The sequence below is a fragment of the Lissotriton vulgaris genome, chromosome 11 (assembly GCF_964263255.1).
Source record: "Lissotriton vulgaris chromosome 11, aLisVul1.2, whole genome shotgun sequence".
Taxonomy (NCBI): domain Eukaryota; kingdom Metazoa; phylum Chordata; class Amphibia; order Caudata; family Salamandridae; genus Lissotriton; species Lissotriton vulgaris.
The window spans coordinates 943,013,521-943,031,639 of NC_141699.1; the positions used below are offsets into that span (position 1 = coordinate 943,013,521).

The window sequence follows — 18,119 nt, forward strand, 5'->3', positions numbered from 1 at the left end:
ATTAAATGCTACATACTGGGCCCGCAACACTGATAGTGCTGCCCAAGTAAGTAGCCCCCTCACCATGTCTCAGGCCTGCCATGGCAGGACCTGCGCATGCAGTTTGCTGTCACTGTGACTTGGCAATAAAAACTACTTGCCAAGCCCTGAACTCCCCCTTTTATTACATATTAGTCACCCTTAAGATGGTCCTTGGCAACCAAGAGGGCAGAATGCTATGTAAGCAAAGGGAAGGACAGGTGCCTGTATGCTTTACATGTCCTGGTAGTGAAAAACAGCCTTTTTCGTTTTTCACTACGTTGAGGCCTACTCCCGTCATAGATGAGCATTGGGAATTCCCTTACATGCTTCTAAGTGGTAATTCCTGATCCCAGTGGAGTATCTTTATCATGTTTGATATGGGTGGAATAATAGTGATAAATGCGCTTTGCATGTAAGGTTGGAATTAACACTATTAGAGCAGAAGTGCCACTTTCAGACAATGGGATTTTGTCTGCTCTTCACTTTGCTCTTTGTGACCTCTAGTTTTTCTCAAATACCCATCTGGACGGGTGACAGATCCCATTCGTGCATTCCTCCCCGACAGCCACAAGCCCAGGTAGGCCAGAAGTGGCTTAACACTCCTATGTATAAATCTGATATTCCAATGCCCGTTCTGGGCAGATGGGATGAAAGGGGGCTCACACCAGGACATCAAAGAGTAATGACCTGACCCCACGCATATGGCTGGTGATCCCCATAGATAACCTGGCAGACAGTAATAGCTTGAAAGGGGTGCTCATGCTCTTCAAAACCACTCTGAAGTTTTCTTCATATCAAAGGCACAGTTAAATGTAAGTACTGGGTCTCAGACCCTCCCAAATCAGACACTTCCGGACCTACATCAAATCTCTGTCAGAAGAAGTGCTGTGCTGCTCAAAGGACTCGACTGGAGTGTTTTTCTGGAAGCACTGCTTATCTGCTTGCTGCTCTGATGCCTGCTTCTCTCTGACTCAGGCCGGAAGGAGAGCTGGACTTTACCTTCCCTCTACAGTGATCTCCAAGGGCTTGTTAGCGTGCCTCTTGTTTCTGAAGTCTCAGGGACACAAACAACTTCCTGCAGTTCTGCTGGTGCTGTTGGGCCCTGGCTTCTGTGAGTCCTTCCTTTGCCCAAGGTGCCTCCTCCAAATTCTGGGACTCAGAAGTGGGTTCTGCAGCTGAGTTTGTGCCAAATCCAGAGAGAAGCAACAGCTGACAACTCTCAGAAGCGACACCGTGCCGCGCAAACCCTTGCAGCACAGCCTCTCAGAACCAATGTCAGACGACACAAAGCCTCGCCATGCAAACCGAGCCCCAAGATCCAAGGTACTGTGTTCAGGGGGCCCAAGAGGGTCCCTGTTGTCACCCCACGTCACATCGCAGTCAATCTCAGCCATGGATTTGCACTGGTCTCATGTGACCTGAATTAACCTTTTTTCAGCGCTACCGGTTTCTAAGTGCTTTCCTGCATTTTTTTCTTCAACATTCAGTATCTTGACTTCTGCTTGATGGATTTGTATTCTTTTGGTCTTGTTTTATCCATATAAATATTCTCTATTTTTCTAAACTGTTGTGGAGTCTTTTGTGGTGTATTTACTGAATTGTTATATGAGTTACTGCACAAATAATTTACACATTGCCTTCTAAGTTAAGTCTGCCTGCTCTGTGCCAAACTACCAGACGGTGAGCACAGGATAATTTAGAATTGTGTTGTGAATTTCAGGGACCAGAAAAATAATTGTCAATACTCATGTATATGCACCCTTAATGAGTTCCTCGCTATGGAAAACAATACCTGAAAGGTCAGAGACCAAGTTGCTTTCAAGAACAGAACTACAGGACAACTATGGAATTAATCCAATTCCAAGGGAAAAGAGCATGTAACTACTGATCATCATGATCACTCAGATGGAAAAAGGGGTGTGCAGCAGAAGCCAACCAGCAACAGCAAAGAGTGAACAGCAGTGATCAGATCCAGTTAAGACAGAAGAAACATTTTGCCCTGAAAGCCCTGTGCTAGAACTGGCCAGATCCCATGCCTCTATTGCCAATTGCATTGGGCAATCTGTTACCATCAACAAGGCTGTAGAAGAAAATATGAATACATGAGCTCAGGCAGGAAACACATACCTTGGAGAAGTCCTATGAGTATACAGTGTTTGAGCAGAAGTTCTTCTGTACCCCATGCCAGCAGAAATTGAATCAAATGTGAAGACAAGAACTGATAGTGGCAGGTCGACATTTTAAACACCCAAAGATGAATGTGGATAAAAACAAGAAAAAGGCATCAGGATTCCTTAAGAGTTGTTCCATTCCCATCAGGAGGTAAACACATCAGCACTCCAAATGGCATCCAGTACCTCTAAAGCAAATGATGAGTTCCTTCTTGACATGAAGTGGCTAAACATCTCAAGTGGGCGTGCTGTGAATTAATTCCATGACCTGAAATCAAAGCATAATCCAGAGGTGAGGGCCAAACCACTGAGGCAATCTACTACCAAGGACGCTAAAATATCTTCACCCCTCTGAAGGAGAAGAGTGCACACACCTGCTCCAAACCAATCTTGCATATCCAATGTCCAGAAGGACAAGTGAATACGAAGAACATACAGGCACTGGTGCCCGTCTCACTTTCCCAACAGTGGAGGTATGAACAACTGCAAATGAAACATCTGAGAAATTGCCTCACAACCTCAGGTAAGATACTGGAATCAGACTCAGCAAAACTATATCTGGAGATGTCAATTAGACAAAAATGAACAAAAATAAAAAAAGAGTTGGGAGAACTCTGACCACAAGCAGGGCTTGAAGAGGATGGAAAAGTAGCCATCTTTGAATATAGAGGATACATCTGAAATCTCCTGAGGTGTAACAGATGAACTCCAGATCAAAGCAACAGTGGGGCACGAACCTCAACCTTCAAAGGTAAGGAAGAGGAACAAGCCACCAAGTTGCAGATGATACCCACAAGTGTTACTTATGATGACTGAAATTCTTAAGTCTCACCTACTATCATCATTTTGATACTTTTATGACACTGATGTAGTAAGCATTTTTATTAAGGTATCACAACAGCAGTGATATGCAAAAGCCAATGGTGGTTAAGCAGCTAAGCTTTCTTGTGAGTTTACTGCTCATCATTCATGTACAACATGTCATACATCATCCATTGATCTTTAATTTGTCCTGCACCCTTCCGTCAGCCTCACTCCAAGCATAAATATTGATTCATCAACTGCTATTGAATTACAATCTAAACATGTAGTTTTGTTCTGTTCTTTAAGTTCACAAAATCATTACTCCAAAAGTGAGGCAAATGCACACTGTAAAGGTTTCACCCTAGTGCACTAAATGCACTCAAATACAAAAGCACCATAGCACAGACTGCACAGCCAAGGTCCCCAGTGCCAGACAGGCCTGTTGTTCAACTGGGCATTTCTCTGGTAGGCTGGAGCCTTGAGAGCCCATGTCCCTTCTTGTACTTCCGACATTTATTCCAAGTCCCCAAGGTTACATCCAGCAGGCACAGGGAGGCTTCAAGAAAGAGAGGAATGCAAAGGAGAATAGAGAAGGAAGGATAGAGGATGGGTGGAATGAGAGCGATTGCACAAGGAGATGAAAGGAGCAGGACTTCTTTCAGCATTTTTGCCAGGGCTGCTTTTGGTTCCCCAGTCCGGCCTGACGGCTCCTTATCAGGAGCCCGAGGAGAGAGAAGCTTCCTCACTGGGGTCCAGCACAATACTAGGCGAAAGCAAAGCCTCACAGATGTGCACAGGCAGCACTCCAACACTGTTACGCACTAGGAGCACCCTGTTCTTTCTCTTTCAAGAGCTTCCCTCTCCGCATGGGAGTAATCATGGTGGCCACCGGCCCTGGGCAGCGCGCCCAAACCAACGGACCATGCTCGCAACCTGGGATTCATTCTAGACTCCTCCCTCTCGATGACCAGACAAGTCAACGCCATCTCATCATCATGCTTTAACATCTTACGTATGCTCAGAAAGATCTTCCGATGGATCCCCACCGAAACAAGAAAGACTGAGACCCAAGCACTTGTCACAAGCCGACTGGACTACAGAAACACCCTCTACGCCGGAACTACAGCCAAACTACAGAAAAAACTCCAACGCATTCAGAACTCCTCCGCCCGACTCATCCTAGACATACCCCGCCACAATCACATTTCCGGCCACCTGAGAGACCTTCACTGGCTCCCCGTCAACAAGAGAATAACATTCCGTTTCCTCACCCACACACACAAAGCCCTCTACGACCTAGGACCCGAATACCTCAACACACGCCTGACCTTTTACACCCCCACCCGCCAATTACAATCGTCCAATCAAGCCCTCGCCGCATTTCCACGCATCCGAAGAGGCACTATGAGAGGAAGCTCTTTCTCCTACTTAGCGGCCAAAACCTGGAACTCTCTCCCCACCCACCTCCGCCTTACACAGAACCACCTCTCCTTCAGAAAAGAACTCAAAACTTGGCTATTTGTAATGTAAGTATACTTGTAAAGCGCACTGTTACCACGTTAAGTGGCGTCCTGGCGCTGTATACCGCTGGGGAACCCGTCCTGGATTTCCCTGTGAGAGGGCACCCCCAGCCAGGCCTCCCCGGCGCTGCTAGGGCCGTTGTGGAGATTAAGCAAGCTATTGCCCAGAGTTGCAGAGTGGGACCCATTGTTAGCGTCAGCACCTAGGCGAGAATTATTGAGTCCATGGACATTGACCCAAGACCCTGCCGCATCGGGAATTGAACCCTTGTCCCAGGCCGACTTCTGCTTCAGAATCTGCCGCTTCTAACCAGTGAGCCACACTTCTCCACAAAGTAGCAACACCCCCCCCCCCCCCCCCCCCCCCCTCTCAAGCACCTTGAGACCCTCTGGGTGAGTAGTGCGCTATACAAATCTCAACTTGACTTGACTTGACTTGGCACCTTGACCTTTGGGAGTAAAGGTGAACCCGATAGCGAAGCAAGACACTACTAAAGTGTGTGAGGGTTATTTAAAGAAAAGAAAGTCTTTCCTTGCCTGCATCTAGATACGCGGTGGCTTAGTGAGGACAAGCACTCCCACCACGCTACATTTGGGAATTTAGGTGGGATACTTGTGAGTTGTGTATCGCACTGCAACACTATCACATTCCTATCATTACGAAACATGAATCCATCCAGAAGTATCATTCTGTATAAGACAACAGTATGAGGCATGGAAGGGAGCTAGAATACCAATAAATTATGCAGGTAAGGCAGAAAACTGCGACTCGTGTTCCCAGGGCAGAGATCAGTTCACAAGACTGTCAATGCAAGGTCCGCCCACGGGGCACAACCAGTTTCCCCTGAGCTCATTGCAGGAAGAACACCTTTCGCAAGTGTTGAAAGCCCAAGCCAAGCCAGGGCCTCAAACCCCTTGCCTCAGAGACAGAAAAATAACTAGATTGATTCTGGGAAATTAATGCCTGCCATTTTATGAGACTCAGAAAGGGGAGGATTTCTGCATTTCATTGGGAGTATTCCACAGCCGAGGAGGAAATTACATGATAAGCAATGACTGGAAGTGGGATGATGGATCTAGAGCTAATTAAGATGTTTGGTAAACCATTTATTAGGAAAAAGGGAGTTCTGGGAAGCATGTGTGATTGTTTGAATAGCAGAGGTGAGAGAGGACAAAGGCATAATGTTTTGCACTGAATCAGATCTTTGATTAATAAGCAGATGTATTTAAAAAAGGCAGCTGAACACAAATAATGGTAATGCATTCTTTCTGTAATTTCCCTATATAGGTCGTTTCACTCTGGCATGTTTAACTACAAAACACTTTGAAGACGGAATGAAAGCATACTACAGAGTTAAGAAGTGCCACGAGTCCTCCTCCGAAGACTGCTGGCACACTGTGACGAAATACATTGCAATAGATGTTATAGAATGGGACTATTCTCCCACAAGGGCTTGGGAAAGTGAGAAATACGGAGGCTTGGAAAATAGGTAAGTTAATTTTAGGAAGTTAAAAGCAGTGAGAATAATGAAATGTAACATGATTCAATACATTATATGGCAAATTGTCACTTTTCTCATGCAATCAGAATGTGGTGTCGACTACATCACATGTATGAAGGGTGAAAATCACAGCTGGAAGTTGCTTATTCTCCTAGGCAGCAGTGAAGGAGAGTCCTGGTTTTATTACAGACAAAGGAGCATTATGCAGTCTCTTTTTCTTCTGTTTAATTAACCAGTTCATTTAAAGTACACTACTTTTCCCACAGTCCTGCTCTCTCTCCTGAGCAGGAAGTAACAATGTATGAAAATTAAGTCAAAGCCAGTTATTAGGGGCAGTCTATAATCCATATACTCTTCTTGATAGTTGAGGCTTAAGGTCCATGGGAGAACCGAAACACTGTAAAAACAACAGTAAATAACGGAGCAGCCATATAACTTTATCTCTTCCTTGACGAACGCTTCATAAGAAGTTCCTCCTCTATCCCAAAGTAGTGTTTTTCGCCAAACAGATACTGACTGGCGAATTATACGTTACCTGACTTGTTCAGAGTGGCACTACGAATAATCAAAAAGATATGGTACCAAGTGTCACAAAAGTGTGCGTTCACACCAGTAATGGGATAACCCTTGTCTCCTTTGTCTTCAATAAAAGCAGAACTCTCCTTCACAAAGGGCAGTTAATTTTATTACAACACAGGAGGCTCATATTATAGAAGTCCAAAGCATCTCCACCACTGTCATTGCCGTGTGTTTAAAAGGTCTTAAATGTTAAACTCCAGACCAATCAGCAGACCTAGGGATTCCCTTCAATCCTGCACCCACCCAAAAGGCCATTGCAGACATTACCCTTCGTTCAGAATGATCCCCAGAATATTCTCTATCAACCCTCGCCTGCGCCATCAGCATGGAGTAAATGGCTTACGCAGAGAAATGAGTAATTATGCATTGGATTGTTTCAGGTTCTCAGATACCTTTACATAATGCTTAATCACACACAGTTTAGGATGTGAAGGAATTATGGAAAATCTATAGAGGTGGAGGTATTGTTGGTACACCTTGTAATGGTAAAATGGATCCAAACTATGGAAAAATACGTTGTAGAGACATCCAGAGAGTCAAATGTCCTTACATATCCGTAAACAACTAGAGGTTCCATGCCCCAGCGTTAGATGGCACTTTAGAACCAGATTGCAATACTGACCCTTAGGATCCCTTAATTGTTCTGGAAAGCGTGTCAGACTAATTGGATAGCCCACCAAGAGCTCCAGAAGGGAAGGGTACCAAAGCTGTGACATCCAAAGCGGTGTCTCAGAACCAACTTTGCTAAATGCCTATGATTCTGAGCCACACACGTGGATATCATGGTGACTGGCAGAAAAGCATAATGATTTCCACCAGACAAGTCTGGAAGAAAAGCCTCAGTCACTATAGATTCCAGATCTGGCTACCAGCTGATGTACCTCCAACAGAGGTGTCAATCAGGATACAAACATGTCTATATCGAATGGTCCCCAAATCCTGTTGAGGTTCTGGAAAATCTGACCATCCAGCTGCCAGTTGCTTTCGTAGAGATTCCATGAGTACCAATCTGCCACCATGTTGCCTGGTCCTGGAATGGACTGTGGTATCAGCAACACTCAGTTGTGGAGACAGAGCTCCCACATTGCCCTGGCTAATTCCACTGGGGACTTTGATCTTTCTGCCCCCAGTTTGTTTATATATATGTAACAGCTTTCAGAAGTCCAAGCGCAAGATGATTGTGCACCAGATCCTGTCCTTTCCCAGACGCTGGACTGCAAAGGAGTCTGTAAAAAGCTCTGAACAGTTTATGTGTATTGACTTCTACATCTTGGACAATCTTCCTCCATCTGAGAAGAAAGGTACCCACCTGATGCCAGGGTGCAACACAGGTCCTGCAGTGTACGGGGCCCCAAAACTTCAGAGGGCCACAATTTAGGCCAAAGAATATGAATATTTACAAGACATTGGATACTGGTAGGCCCCTTGTCATATTCTGCAGGGGAACCTCATTATTTTGTCTTAAGCCACTGACTGTTCCAGCTCCAGAGACTTGCATCTAATTCTAATACTAGGTCTAGGGACGGAGGAACAATGGCACAGGTGCTGTTTCACGAACAGATCACTTATATATGCTGGTAAGCTGCTCCATCCACGTCTTTTATGAAACATGCTGAATTTGTTTTGCACATTTTGATTCGAGGTTTAATGTTTGGATCATCCATCCCCCCACTCGTACCAAGCCGACAAATCAATGTACAGAAGTTTCACTTTGCTAATACATTTTGGGCCAAACTTTTATCTAGTTAAGAGTCAGAAGAGGGAATCACATTGTATCGAGTCAGACGCTTTCTGTAAGGTGATCAACAATCATGCATGTTCACCGTACAGTGTTTCGGCTTGGACCATCGCATTGTGGACTCAATGGATCGTCTGATATGTAGCCCGGTGCAGCATTAAGCCAGGCTGGTCAAGGTGGAAAAATGAATGGATTACACAGAGCAAGAATTTGGTCAGAACTTTGGTCCACATCGTAACCACTAGGTTTAGGAGCAAAATAGGTCCATATGATGAACTTTGTTCCGGTAAGTGTCCTGGTTCCCGTATAACCACTATCTCCCCAACCTGCTTTAAAAGTGAGAAGTGAGAGGTGGGGCTCTAAACAGTGAGGATTGAGAGTGATTGCCAATCCAGGAGGCCATCTAGGCCCACGTATTGCCCCCCCCCCATCGTGCCAAATTTGGATCTCCTCAATCGGCACTCAATGGTGGATTCATTACTTGACTTTGGCTTGAATTTTCCTGGATTGATTTTCCTTTTCATACAAAATGCTATTTTGTCACGTTTTCCTGTTGGATGTTCATTTTACGGAGATCACGGATAGTGTTTTTATATGCGCTAATTATTGCATTTAACATTAGTCGTCCTGTATTGGAATAGGAGCAATTCTGGACAGTTTTACAGAAAGATTTACAGTTACACTGCTGATCTTCAGAAGGTGGATGCTCCAATAAACCACTCTTCAACTATTACTGGATTTCCTGTGAATTTATTTATATGAACCTACTACTACATTATTTGGTGATCTTGTGGGCTGGACCTATGCGGGTGTGCATGTCCTGCTATTTAGGACTACATCATTTATGTGTACATGTATAATTGATGTGATTATTGTGAATCTTGCTTACATTTACTTTTTTGTAGAACTGGGCATGCTTGCTACCAAATCCTCAGCACAAATAACCAAGTGTAAATATTCCTCCTTCAGGTGGCGATTTTTTTTGACTCTGGATGATGTGTGAGAGTCTATTACAGACATTTTTCAGAGAAATATTGCATTTATATTTCAAGCAACAGCCATAAAAAAAAGTTTCTTTTAGATCCGAACAGAACATCACAAACGAGAATTGGGAGGGTGTCACCGAGATTATTTGCAGTAATATTAGTGATCTGCTGCTGTGTTACAATATTGGAATCACACACCACTATCCTTGAATATTAGATGTAAACACATTTAGAATTAGGACAAGTGTGCCTCTGCACTGTCATTGACCTGGCCAGAGAGGACATGAAAGAGCTGAAACCTGATCTTGTATTCAAGCTATTCTAAACAGGGGCCCCCAAAATGTGTTTGGCCCAGGGCCCTCAGAATCCTTAAGATGTCCGTAGAGGGCCGGATCTTTCAAAACAACATCATATGAAACAGTAGTTGGGACTTCAAAACTCATGACAAGATACACTTCACTGCTACTGGATTAACAATGTACTAGATGTAGACCATGGATTACATTTCTTCAGCTCCTTACTTAACAAGACTTATTTAACAGATAAACTAGATCACATAAAGAGCACATGTTTACTGTGCCTATGAGTACAAGTTTAGATATCTTCCTTGGATTTCAGCTACTTGAAACAATTGTGTATTAAACTATCAGCAATAATCTGCTAAAAGGCCATTGGAGCCATAGGTAGCTCTGACATGGTAAAAAGCTGTATCTTTGAATTATGGCCAATCAGTCTAAAAACTGGAGATAACTTTATCGCCAAATATGGGTTCAATGTTTTGGTTTGTACTTTATCTGGATACATGTGAGAGCTGTATATCATCCAGATGTTGATTATGTAAACCTTTCAAAAAAATGTGCCTGGAACTGTGGAGCCCAATCTAGTATGGTGATATGCAAAAGGGGTGAGACAGGATGAATTGTGCATGAGGCAAATGGAAAAAAAAGACAGACTCACTAGTGGTGATGTGTTGGAGATTGATAATGGAGTTTCGGATGACGAAGTAGCAGGAACAGTGGTAAAATCATTTAATTGTTCTGTAAAAAAGGGTATTACATCAAAACAATTGCCAGGAGTTGTCAACGATGTGGGAGTAAGGATCTTGTGTCAGATTCAAAGTCTTGTTTTGGTCAAGTTGTGTTCGTTCAGGGAATTTCGCAAAGATGTGCAAGAGTGTTAATATAAATGAGGTGGCTGTGGTGATTGAGTAATCACATAATGCTGGTTAGGTAGGCAGACTTTTAAGTGTGGGCAGTGACGTTGCAGGAGAAGGAAAAAAAAACAGACCAAAAGTTGATTTTACCATTAATGGTCATGAGGTTCACCTTATAGTGGATTCCGAGTCAATTCTTCTTTAAAGATGTATTTCGGTACCTATTAGGATGGTACTTATACTCATGACTGGAGAAAGTATATCTTTGTGAATATATAGGCATGTTTTACTATCTGTTTGGGCACATATATTTTGGTGATGGTTCATGCACTTTTTGGGTGTTGTCTTCTGTGTGTTACATGATGGCTTTGAGTAGGTAGGGGCTATCTGTTTGTTAGTGGGTTCCTGTCTAGAAAGCTTGTGTATTTCAGATGTACTGTGTCAAAGCAATTGAATAGTGCTCTCCCATGTGTTTAGACTTTTGCCTTAAATTATCATATGGGCTCCTTGGCTTCAATATTATTATTTTGATCTTTTAGGTGTATGGTTTTATCCTTCCTGGGTGGAGTAGCTTGTTGTTCCCCTTGTTCTGCAGCATTATATCTGGCAGGTCCAGATGAAGGTGGCATTCTATCAGCGTACAGCCACCAAAACGCGTCGACCACCGCCTTTATAACATCCTGCCATTGTGCAGTTTCTGTCTTTAGTCATCCCAGTTACTTTGTTATTCAGTAATTGTGTCCCCCAAGTATATTATGAATGTGAATGTGTGTTTGGATATGTGTGAGTAGAGTCTGATTGAGTTGTTGTGATGTGTTCGGTTGTCTCTTCCCGGGTCTTTATGATTTGATCATATGTATTGTGTTCCTCACGTATGTTGATTTGTGATTCAATCATGTTAAAACATGATATCTGCTACAATATTTATGGGTCTGTATAAATTATGAAAAAGTATTTTACAAAATTAAATGAAAATAAAAATTGTATATTTTTTATTGATGTTGGCAGTATCTTCTTAGTGAGTTTACATATTAGCCTTGGTGCTCACATTGGGTTACTCGGATTAATTCCTATGTATAAATAATTCTGGTCACAAGGGAGTTTTCTTTTCAGATTTCCGGGTCAATGTGCACCATAATACGGAGAGCAAGAGTCAAAGAAAACTGGCCCAGCGTGTTGTTGGATTCTAAATATATATCTGCAGGAGGGTATCAGGGGGAGACCATAGATATTATTTGGTATATTGCAGCCAAAATTGTGTTTTATAAATGGCAAATTGAAGGGAAGGAGTATGTGGCTGAAAGTGGACCTCCAAAACCTGGTTGCAGTATGATTTGCCCATTGTGATTAACCGAAGGGTTCCAAATCAAATTATGGTAGTGGAAGATGTATCAATTTATGAGATTTTGAGAGAAGTACAAGATGTGTTTGAGGATAAACTCGTAGAACTTAAAAGGGATATATACATACATTTGTACTTGAGTCAGATTTTGTGTCTGTTCAGCATTAGGTAAGGAGAGCACCTATTGTGATCTGGAGTGAAGTTAAGAAAATGCTGAACGAAAAGCTTATGGAAAAGGTCATTGAGCAGGTAGATGCTTTGAGTTGGATTTCCCCAGTAGTGATGATGAAAAAATCTGATGGCTGACAGATTTTGTGTTGACTCAGGTCATTAAATCACACTATTGTGGTGCACATTTTCCCATTAGCTAATATTAATGAACCAGTACTATTATTCAAGGAAGGTAGGTACTTTTCAAAATTAGCTTTGAAGATTAGACTTCACAATGATTCCAAATCACTTAAGCCTTTATCACCATTGAAGGTACATAACAGTTTACCCATATGCCTTTAGGTCTGTCCTCAGCACCAATCATTTTGTAACTCTTGTTAAGCAAACACTTTTTAAGGAATACAAAACATAGTGGGCCAGATGTAGGTCGGTCGGTAACAGCCGAAAATCGGTATTTTCGGCCGTTACCGACCGGTTTACAAGTTTTGGCATGTAGGGGGCAATATTTTACCGAATCGGTAAAATTACCGAATTGGTAATTTTACCGATTCGGTAAAATAAAACATCGGTAAATTTACCGATTTGAAGCCACCCATATGTAGGTGGGACTCTTCAGAGTCCCTGGAGCCTTAACGAATCGGTATTTTACCATCAAAACCCATTTGATGGTAAAATACCGATTCCGGTGTGCATGCACATGTGTGCATGCACACCTATGTCATGTGACAGGCAGACCTGCCCTTAGGGCAGGTATGCCTGCCACATGGCACCTGTGCCTGTTTTGGGGGTGCCAGAGGGTGTCAAAGTGACACCCCTGCACCCTTGTGAATTCTTTAATTACCGATTCGGTAAATACCGAATCGGTAATGCCTAATCATTCCTATGAGATTGCAAAAACAACAGGTGATGGACCGAATGAGGATCAATGTCACACATTCAACCCAGTCAAAAGATCTGGGTCCTAATCCATCGTTTTTTTGCACTCCACACCACCCTGGGTTAGACAATGGCGATATGCAAATCAGCTCTGACCCTGTGCCCCATGGGAACATTCAGCCCGAACTACAAAAGCCATGTCCTTCCCAGAACAGAATCAAGCATCCGAGGACCGGACCGGTTTCGAGGTAACACCTCTCATCAGCCCGGCTAGCTTGACTCCAGTGGTGTAGAGTGCCTGGGACCCACGTCTGGGCATCCCCAGTACACTTATAGCGAGATTGCAAAAACAACAGGTGATGGACCGAATAAGGATCAATGTCACACATTCAACCCAGTCAAAAGATCTGGGTCCTAATCCATCGTTTTTTTGCACTCCACACCACCCTGGGTTAGACAATGGCGATATGCAAATCAGCTCTGACCCTGTGCCCCATGGGAACAGTTCAGTCCGAACTACAAAAGCCATGTCCTTCCCAGAACGGAATCAAGCATCCGAGACCGGACCGGTTTCGAGGTAACACCTCTCATCAGCCCGGCTAGCTTGACTCCAGTGGTGTAGAGTGCCTGGGACCCACGTCTGGGCATCCCCAGTACACTTATAGCGAGATTGCAAAAACAACAGGTGATGGACCGAATGAGGATCAATGTCACACATTCAACCCAGTCAAAAGATCTGGGTCCTAATCCATCGTTTTTTTGCACTCCACACCACCCTGGGTTAGACAATGGCGATATGCAAATCAGCTCTGACCCTGTGCCCCATGGGAACAGTTCAGTCCGAACTACAAAAGCCATGTCCTTCCCAGAACGGAATCAAGCATCCGAGGACCGGACCGGTTTCGAGGTAACACCTCTCATCAGCCCGGCTAGCTTGACTCCAGTGGTGTAGAGTGCCTGGGACCCACGTCTGGGCATCCCCAGTACACTTATAGCGAGATTGCAAAAACAACAGGTGATGGACCGAATGAGGATCAATGTCACACATTCAACCCAGTAACCCAGGGTGGTGTGGAGTGCAAAAAAACGATGGATTTGGGCCCAGATCTTTGGACTGGGATGAATGTGTGACATTGATCCACATTCGGTCCATCACCTGTTTTGTTTGCAATTGCCGCCCTAAGTGCGCTGAGGATGCCCAGACGTGGGTCCCAGGCACTCCACACCACTGGAGTCAAGCTAGCCGGGCTGATGAGAGGTGTTACCTCGAAACCGGTCCGGTCCTCGGATGCTTGATTCCGTTCTGGGAAGGACATGGCTTTTGTAGTTCGGACTGGACTGTTCCCATGGGGCACAGGGTCAGAGCTGATTTGCATATCGCCATTGTCTAACCCAGGGTGGTGTGGAGTGCAAAAAAATGATGGATTTGGGCCCAGATCTTTGGACTGGGATGAATGTGTGACATTGATCCACATTCGGTCCATCACCTGTTTTGTTTGCAATTGCCGCCCTAAGTGCGCTGGGGATGCCCAGACGTGGGTCCCAGGCACTCCACACCACTGGAGTCAAGCTAGCTGGGCTGATGAGAGGTGTTACCTCGAAACCGGTCCGGTCCTCGGATGCTTGATTCCGTTCTGGGAAGGACATGGCTTTTGTAGTTCGGACTGGACTGTTCCCATGGGGCACAGGGTCAGAGCTGATTTGCATATCGCCATTGTCTAACCCAGGGTGGTGTGGAGTGCAAAAAAACGATGGATTTGGGCCCAGAACTTTGGACTGGGATGAATGTGTGACATTGATCCACATTCGGTCCATCACCTGTTTTGTTTGCAATTGCCGCCCTAAGTGCGCTGGGGATGCCCAGACGTGGGTCCCAGGCACTCCACACCACTGGAGTCAAGCTAGCCGGGCTGATGAGAGGTGTTACCTCGAAACCGGTCCGGTCCTCGGATGCTTGATTCCGTTCTGGGAAGGACATGGCTTTTGTAGTTCGGGCTGGACTGTTCCCATGGGGCACAGGGTCAGAGCTGATTTGCATATCGTCATTGTCTAACCCAGGGTGGTGTGGAGTGCAAAAAAACGATGGATTTGGGCCCAGATCTTTGGACTGGGATGAATGTCTGACATTGATCCACATTCGGTCCATCACCTGTTTTGTTTGCAATTGCCGCCCTAAGTGCGCTGGGGATGCCCAGACGTGGGTCCCAGGCCCTCCACACCACTGGAGTCAAGCTAGCCGGGCTGATGAGAGGTGTTACCTCGAAACCGGTCCGGTCCTCGGATGCTTGATTCCGTTCTGGGAAGGACATGGCTTTTGTAGTTCGGACTGGACTGTTCCCATGGGGCACAGGGTCAGAGCTGATTTGCATATCGCCATTGTCTAACCCAGGGTGGTGTGGAGTTCAAAAAAAAAGATGGATTTGGGCCCAGATCTTTGGACTGGGATGAATGTGTGACATTGATCCACATTCGGTCCATCACCTGTTTTTATTGCAATTGCTGCCCTAAGTGCGCTGGGGATGCCCAGACGTGGGTCCCAGGCACTCCACACCACTGGAGTCAAGCTAGCCGGGCTGATGAGAGGTGTTACCTCGAAACCGGTCCGGTCCTCGGATGCTTGATTCCGTTCTGGGAAGGACATGGCTTTTGTAGTTCGGACTGGACTGTTCCCATGGGGCACAGGGTCAGAGCTGATTTGCATATCGCCATTGTCTAACCCAGGGTGGTGTGGAGTGCAAAAAAACGATGGATTTGGGCCCAGATCTTTGGACTGGGATGAATGTGTGACATTGATCCACATTCGGTCCATCACCTGTTTTGTTTCTAATCATTCCTATGGGCTTCAAAGCCCATAGGAATGAATGGGCATTACCGATTCGGTATTTACCGAATCGGTAATTAAAGAATTGTTAAGGATTCGGTAACGAATCCAGATGTTGGGACCTACATACCATTTACCGATTTTGAAATACCGAATCGGTACAATTCGGTATTTTAAAATCGGTAAATGTTTTTTACCTACATCTGGCCCAGTGTCTTTTCCGGGCAAAATATTTTGGTATTTATAGAGACTACAAAATGTATTGGTATTCAGAAAGACTGTTGATAAACATACTTTAATCCTTAGACAGGTATTAGGCAAAATTTCAGAAGTTGGGCTTACATTGAGAAAGAGCAAGTGCACATTTTTGGAAAAGAATATTGAATATCTACTCTATATAATTTCAGGCAAAAGAGTGAAGCCAAAACTGTGCAAGCTATTAAACTAGCTCCTGTTCCTTCGCATAAATATCACTGGTGCTCATTTATGGGTCCAATCGCATATTACTTAAAATTCGTCGAGAACTTTGCAGATAACATGGAAATATTACATTTTTGCTGTGGAATGGTTATAGTTTTGCTTGGGGAAGTACACAACAAAGTTGTTTTGAGGACATAAAAAATAGATTTGTAATATTGGAATTTGTGTGCCTTTTGAGACAGGTTTAAAATATATCCTTACCGTGGATGAAATTGCTAGAGTCATTGATGCAGTTCCCTCTCAAAGGCATGGGAAGATAGAAAAAACGGTGGCATTCACATTAAGAACACTCACAGATTCTGAAAGAAACTATGCCGTGATTGAGAGGGAAGTTCTAGCAACTGCATGGGGACTAAATATTTTTGGACTTACCTGTGAGGGGCAAGATTTATTTAACGATAAGACCACAAACCTTTACTGAAAGTGTTACTTCCTGGTGGGGCTGGTAAATGCTCTGCAAGGCTAGTGAGGCTTTCTAATAGGCTTCTTGAGTATTTATAGGAAATAGAGCATATTCAAGGGTGGAGAAATGTACAAGCAGATTGTTTATCAAGGTTATATGTTGATTGGTGAGTTATGGATGGACCAGATGTTTAGCTAGGGAGACTAAAGGGGCTATAGCTTCTGTGCAGGATGTGGTTCTTTGTGATGAAGGTGCATTTACCACAGAGGAGTGGTGCACCTTAAGAGAAGTAGTGCAACTGCTGGGTGTGGTTAGGAGAAAAAGTTGTATTTCATCTTCTTTATGGCCTTATATTAAGAATATAGATGAGATAACATTTTGTGGAAATGATTTGCTCATGAGAGGTAAAACGTTCATACCAACCTCTGGTTTACGCCCTATTACTTATTTCACTGGCTCATGGAGGTCACGTAGTTCAAAGCTTAACTAAGAAACAACCGAAAATGCAGGTTTGGTGGCCATGTTTAGATGATCAAGTTTCATCTTGGGTTCAGAATTGCAATTTGAGTAAAGAAGCGGGGATAAAGACTTCTGTGGCTAAAATCGCTAACCCAGGTAAACCTCGGTACAGTGTGTGTTTGGATTGTACAAGTCCTATGAATGAGTTGAGAATTAAATTTAGGTATGCTTTAGTAGCGGTGGATGTTTATTCAAAGTGGTTTGGAGGGAAATCACTTCTACCATTATTATTCAAAATCTTAAACAAATATTTTTGGAAGACGTAGTTTGTTCTCTATTGATAATGGACAATGGTATGAAGTGAGATGCAGAAATGTTTATCCTCGTTTGGGACCACACATCATCCCACATCATTGTATATCCTACAGGTTAATGGCATAGCTTAGTGAGCCTATCGGTTGGTAAAAGGGACTATTCTGTTGGCTTGTGCTTGGAGGTGTAATATTGATGAGATGGTGCATGACATGGTGTGGGCAAACAAGACGACTGAACTCAAAGTGACTCAAAGGTTGCCTTTTGAATTAATGTGTGGTAGTTGTCCAGGTTCCAAATTGGTTTCATCCTGGTTGAAAGAGTGTGTAATGATTGCTGGGAGTGTGGATAAGGCTGGTGAGCACAATCATTGATTAAGATTAAGTGATTGGGCAAATGGAGGAGTGAAGAAATCTTTGTCAAGATACATGGGTTGCTTCTAAGTGAAACAGATCCATCAACACCAGGTGGTTCGTAACAACATGAAACGCAGGAGGGTGGCCTTATACCAACAATGTGGGGAGTGCAAGAGGGAAGATAAAGAATTGTGCAGTGTGCTCATGTAGATTAATTATGAAGATTTGTACTCAAGTGGTAGTCTTATGAAGGTCTCCCATGAAGGTAGGGGTGATTCCACTGTCAGAAATAGCTGGGAAATCACCAGAGATGTATGTCATAGAAACCGCAGACCACCAAGTTATTTGAAAGACTATGTCAGTTAAATACTTGCTCATGTTGTCACCCATGTTTTTCTTATTCCTTTTATGTTTTGGGTTTTATT

At 43.9% G+C, this 18,119-nt stretch overlaps 1 protein-coding gene across 1 annotated transcript in view; it reads left to right on the plus strand.

Moving 5' to 3' along the window:
* The window catches only part of LOC147683721 (ceruloplasmin-like), a 427,036-nt gene that overhangs the window by 285,980 nt on the left and 122,937 nt on the right, over positions 1-18,119 (plus strand). Inside the window, exon 12 of the mRNA XM_086944094.1 lies at positions 5,805-6,006. Within this exon, the coding sequence (XP_086800220.1) occupies positions 5,805-6,006 (202 nt within the window). The remainder of the gene's footprint in view (positions 1-5,804; positions 6,007-18,119) is intronic.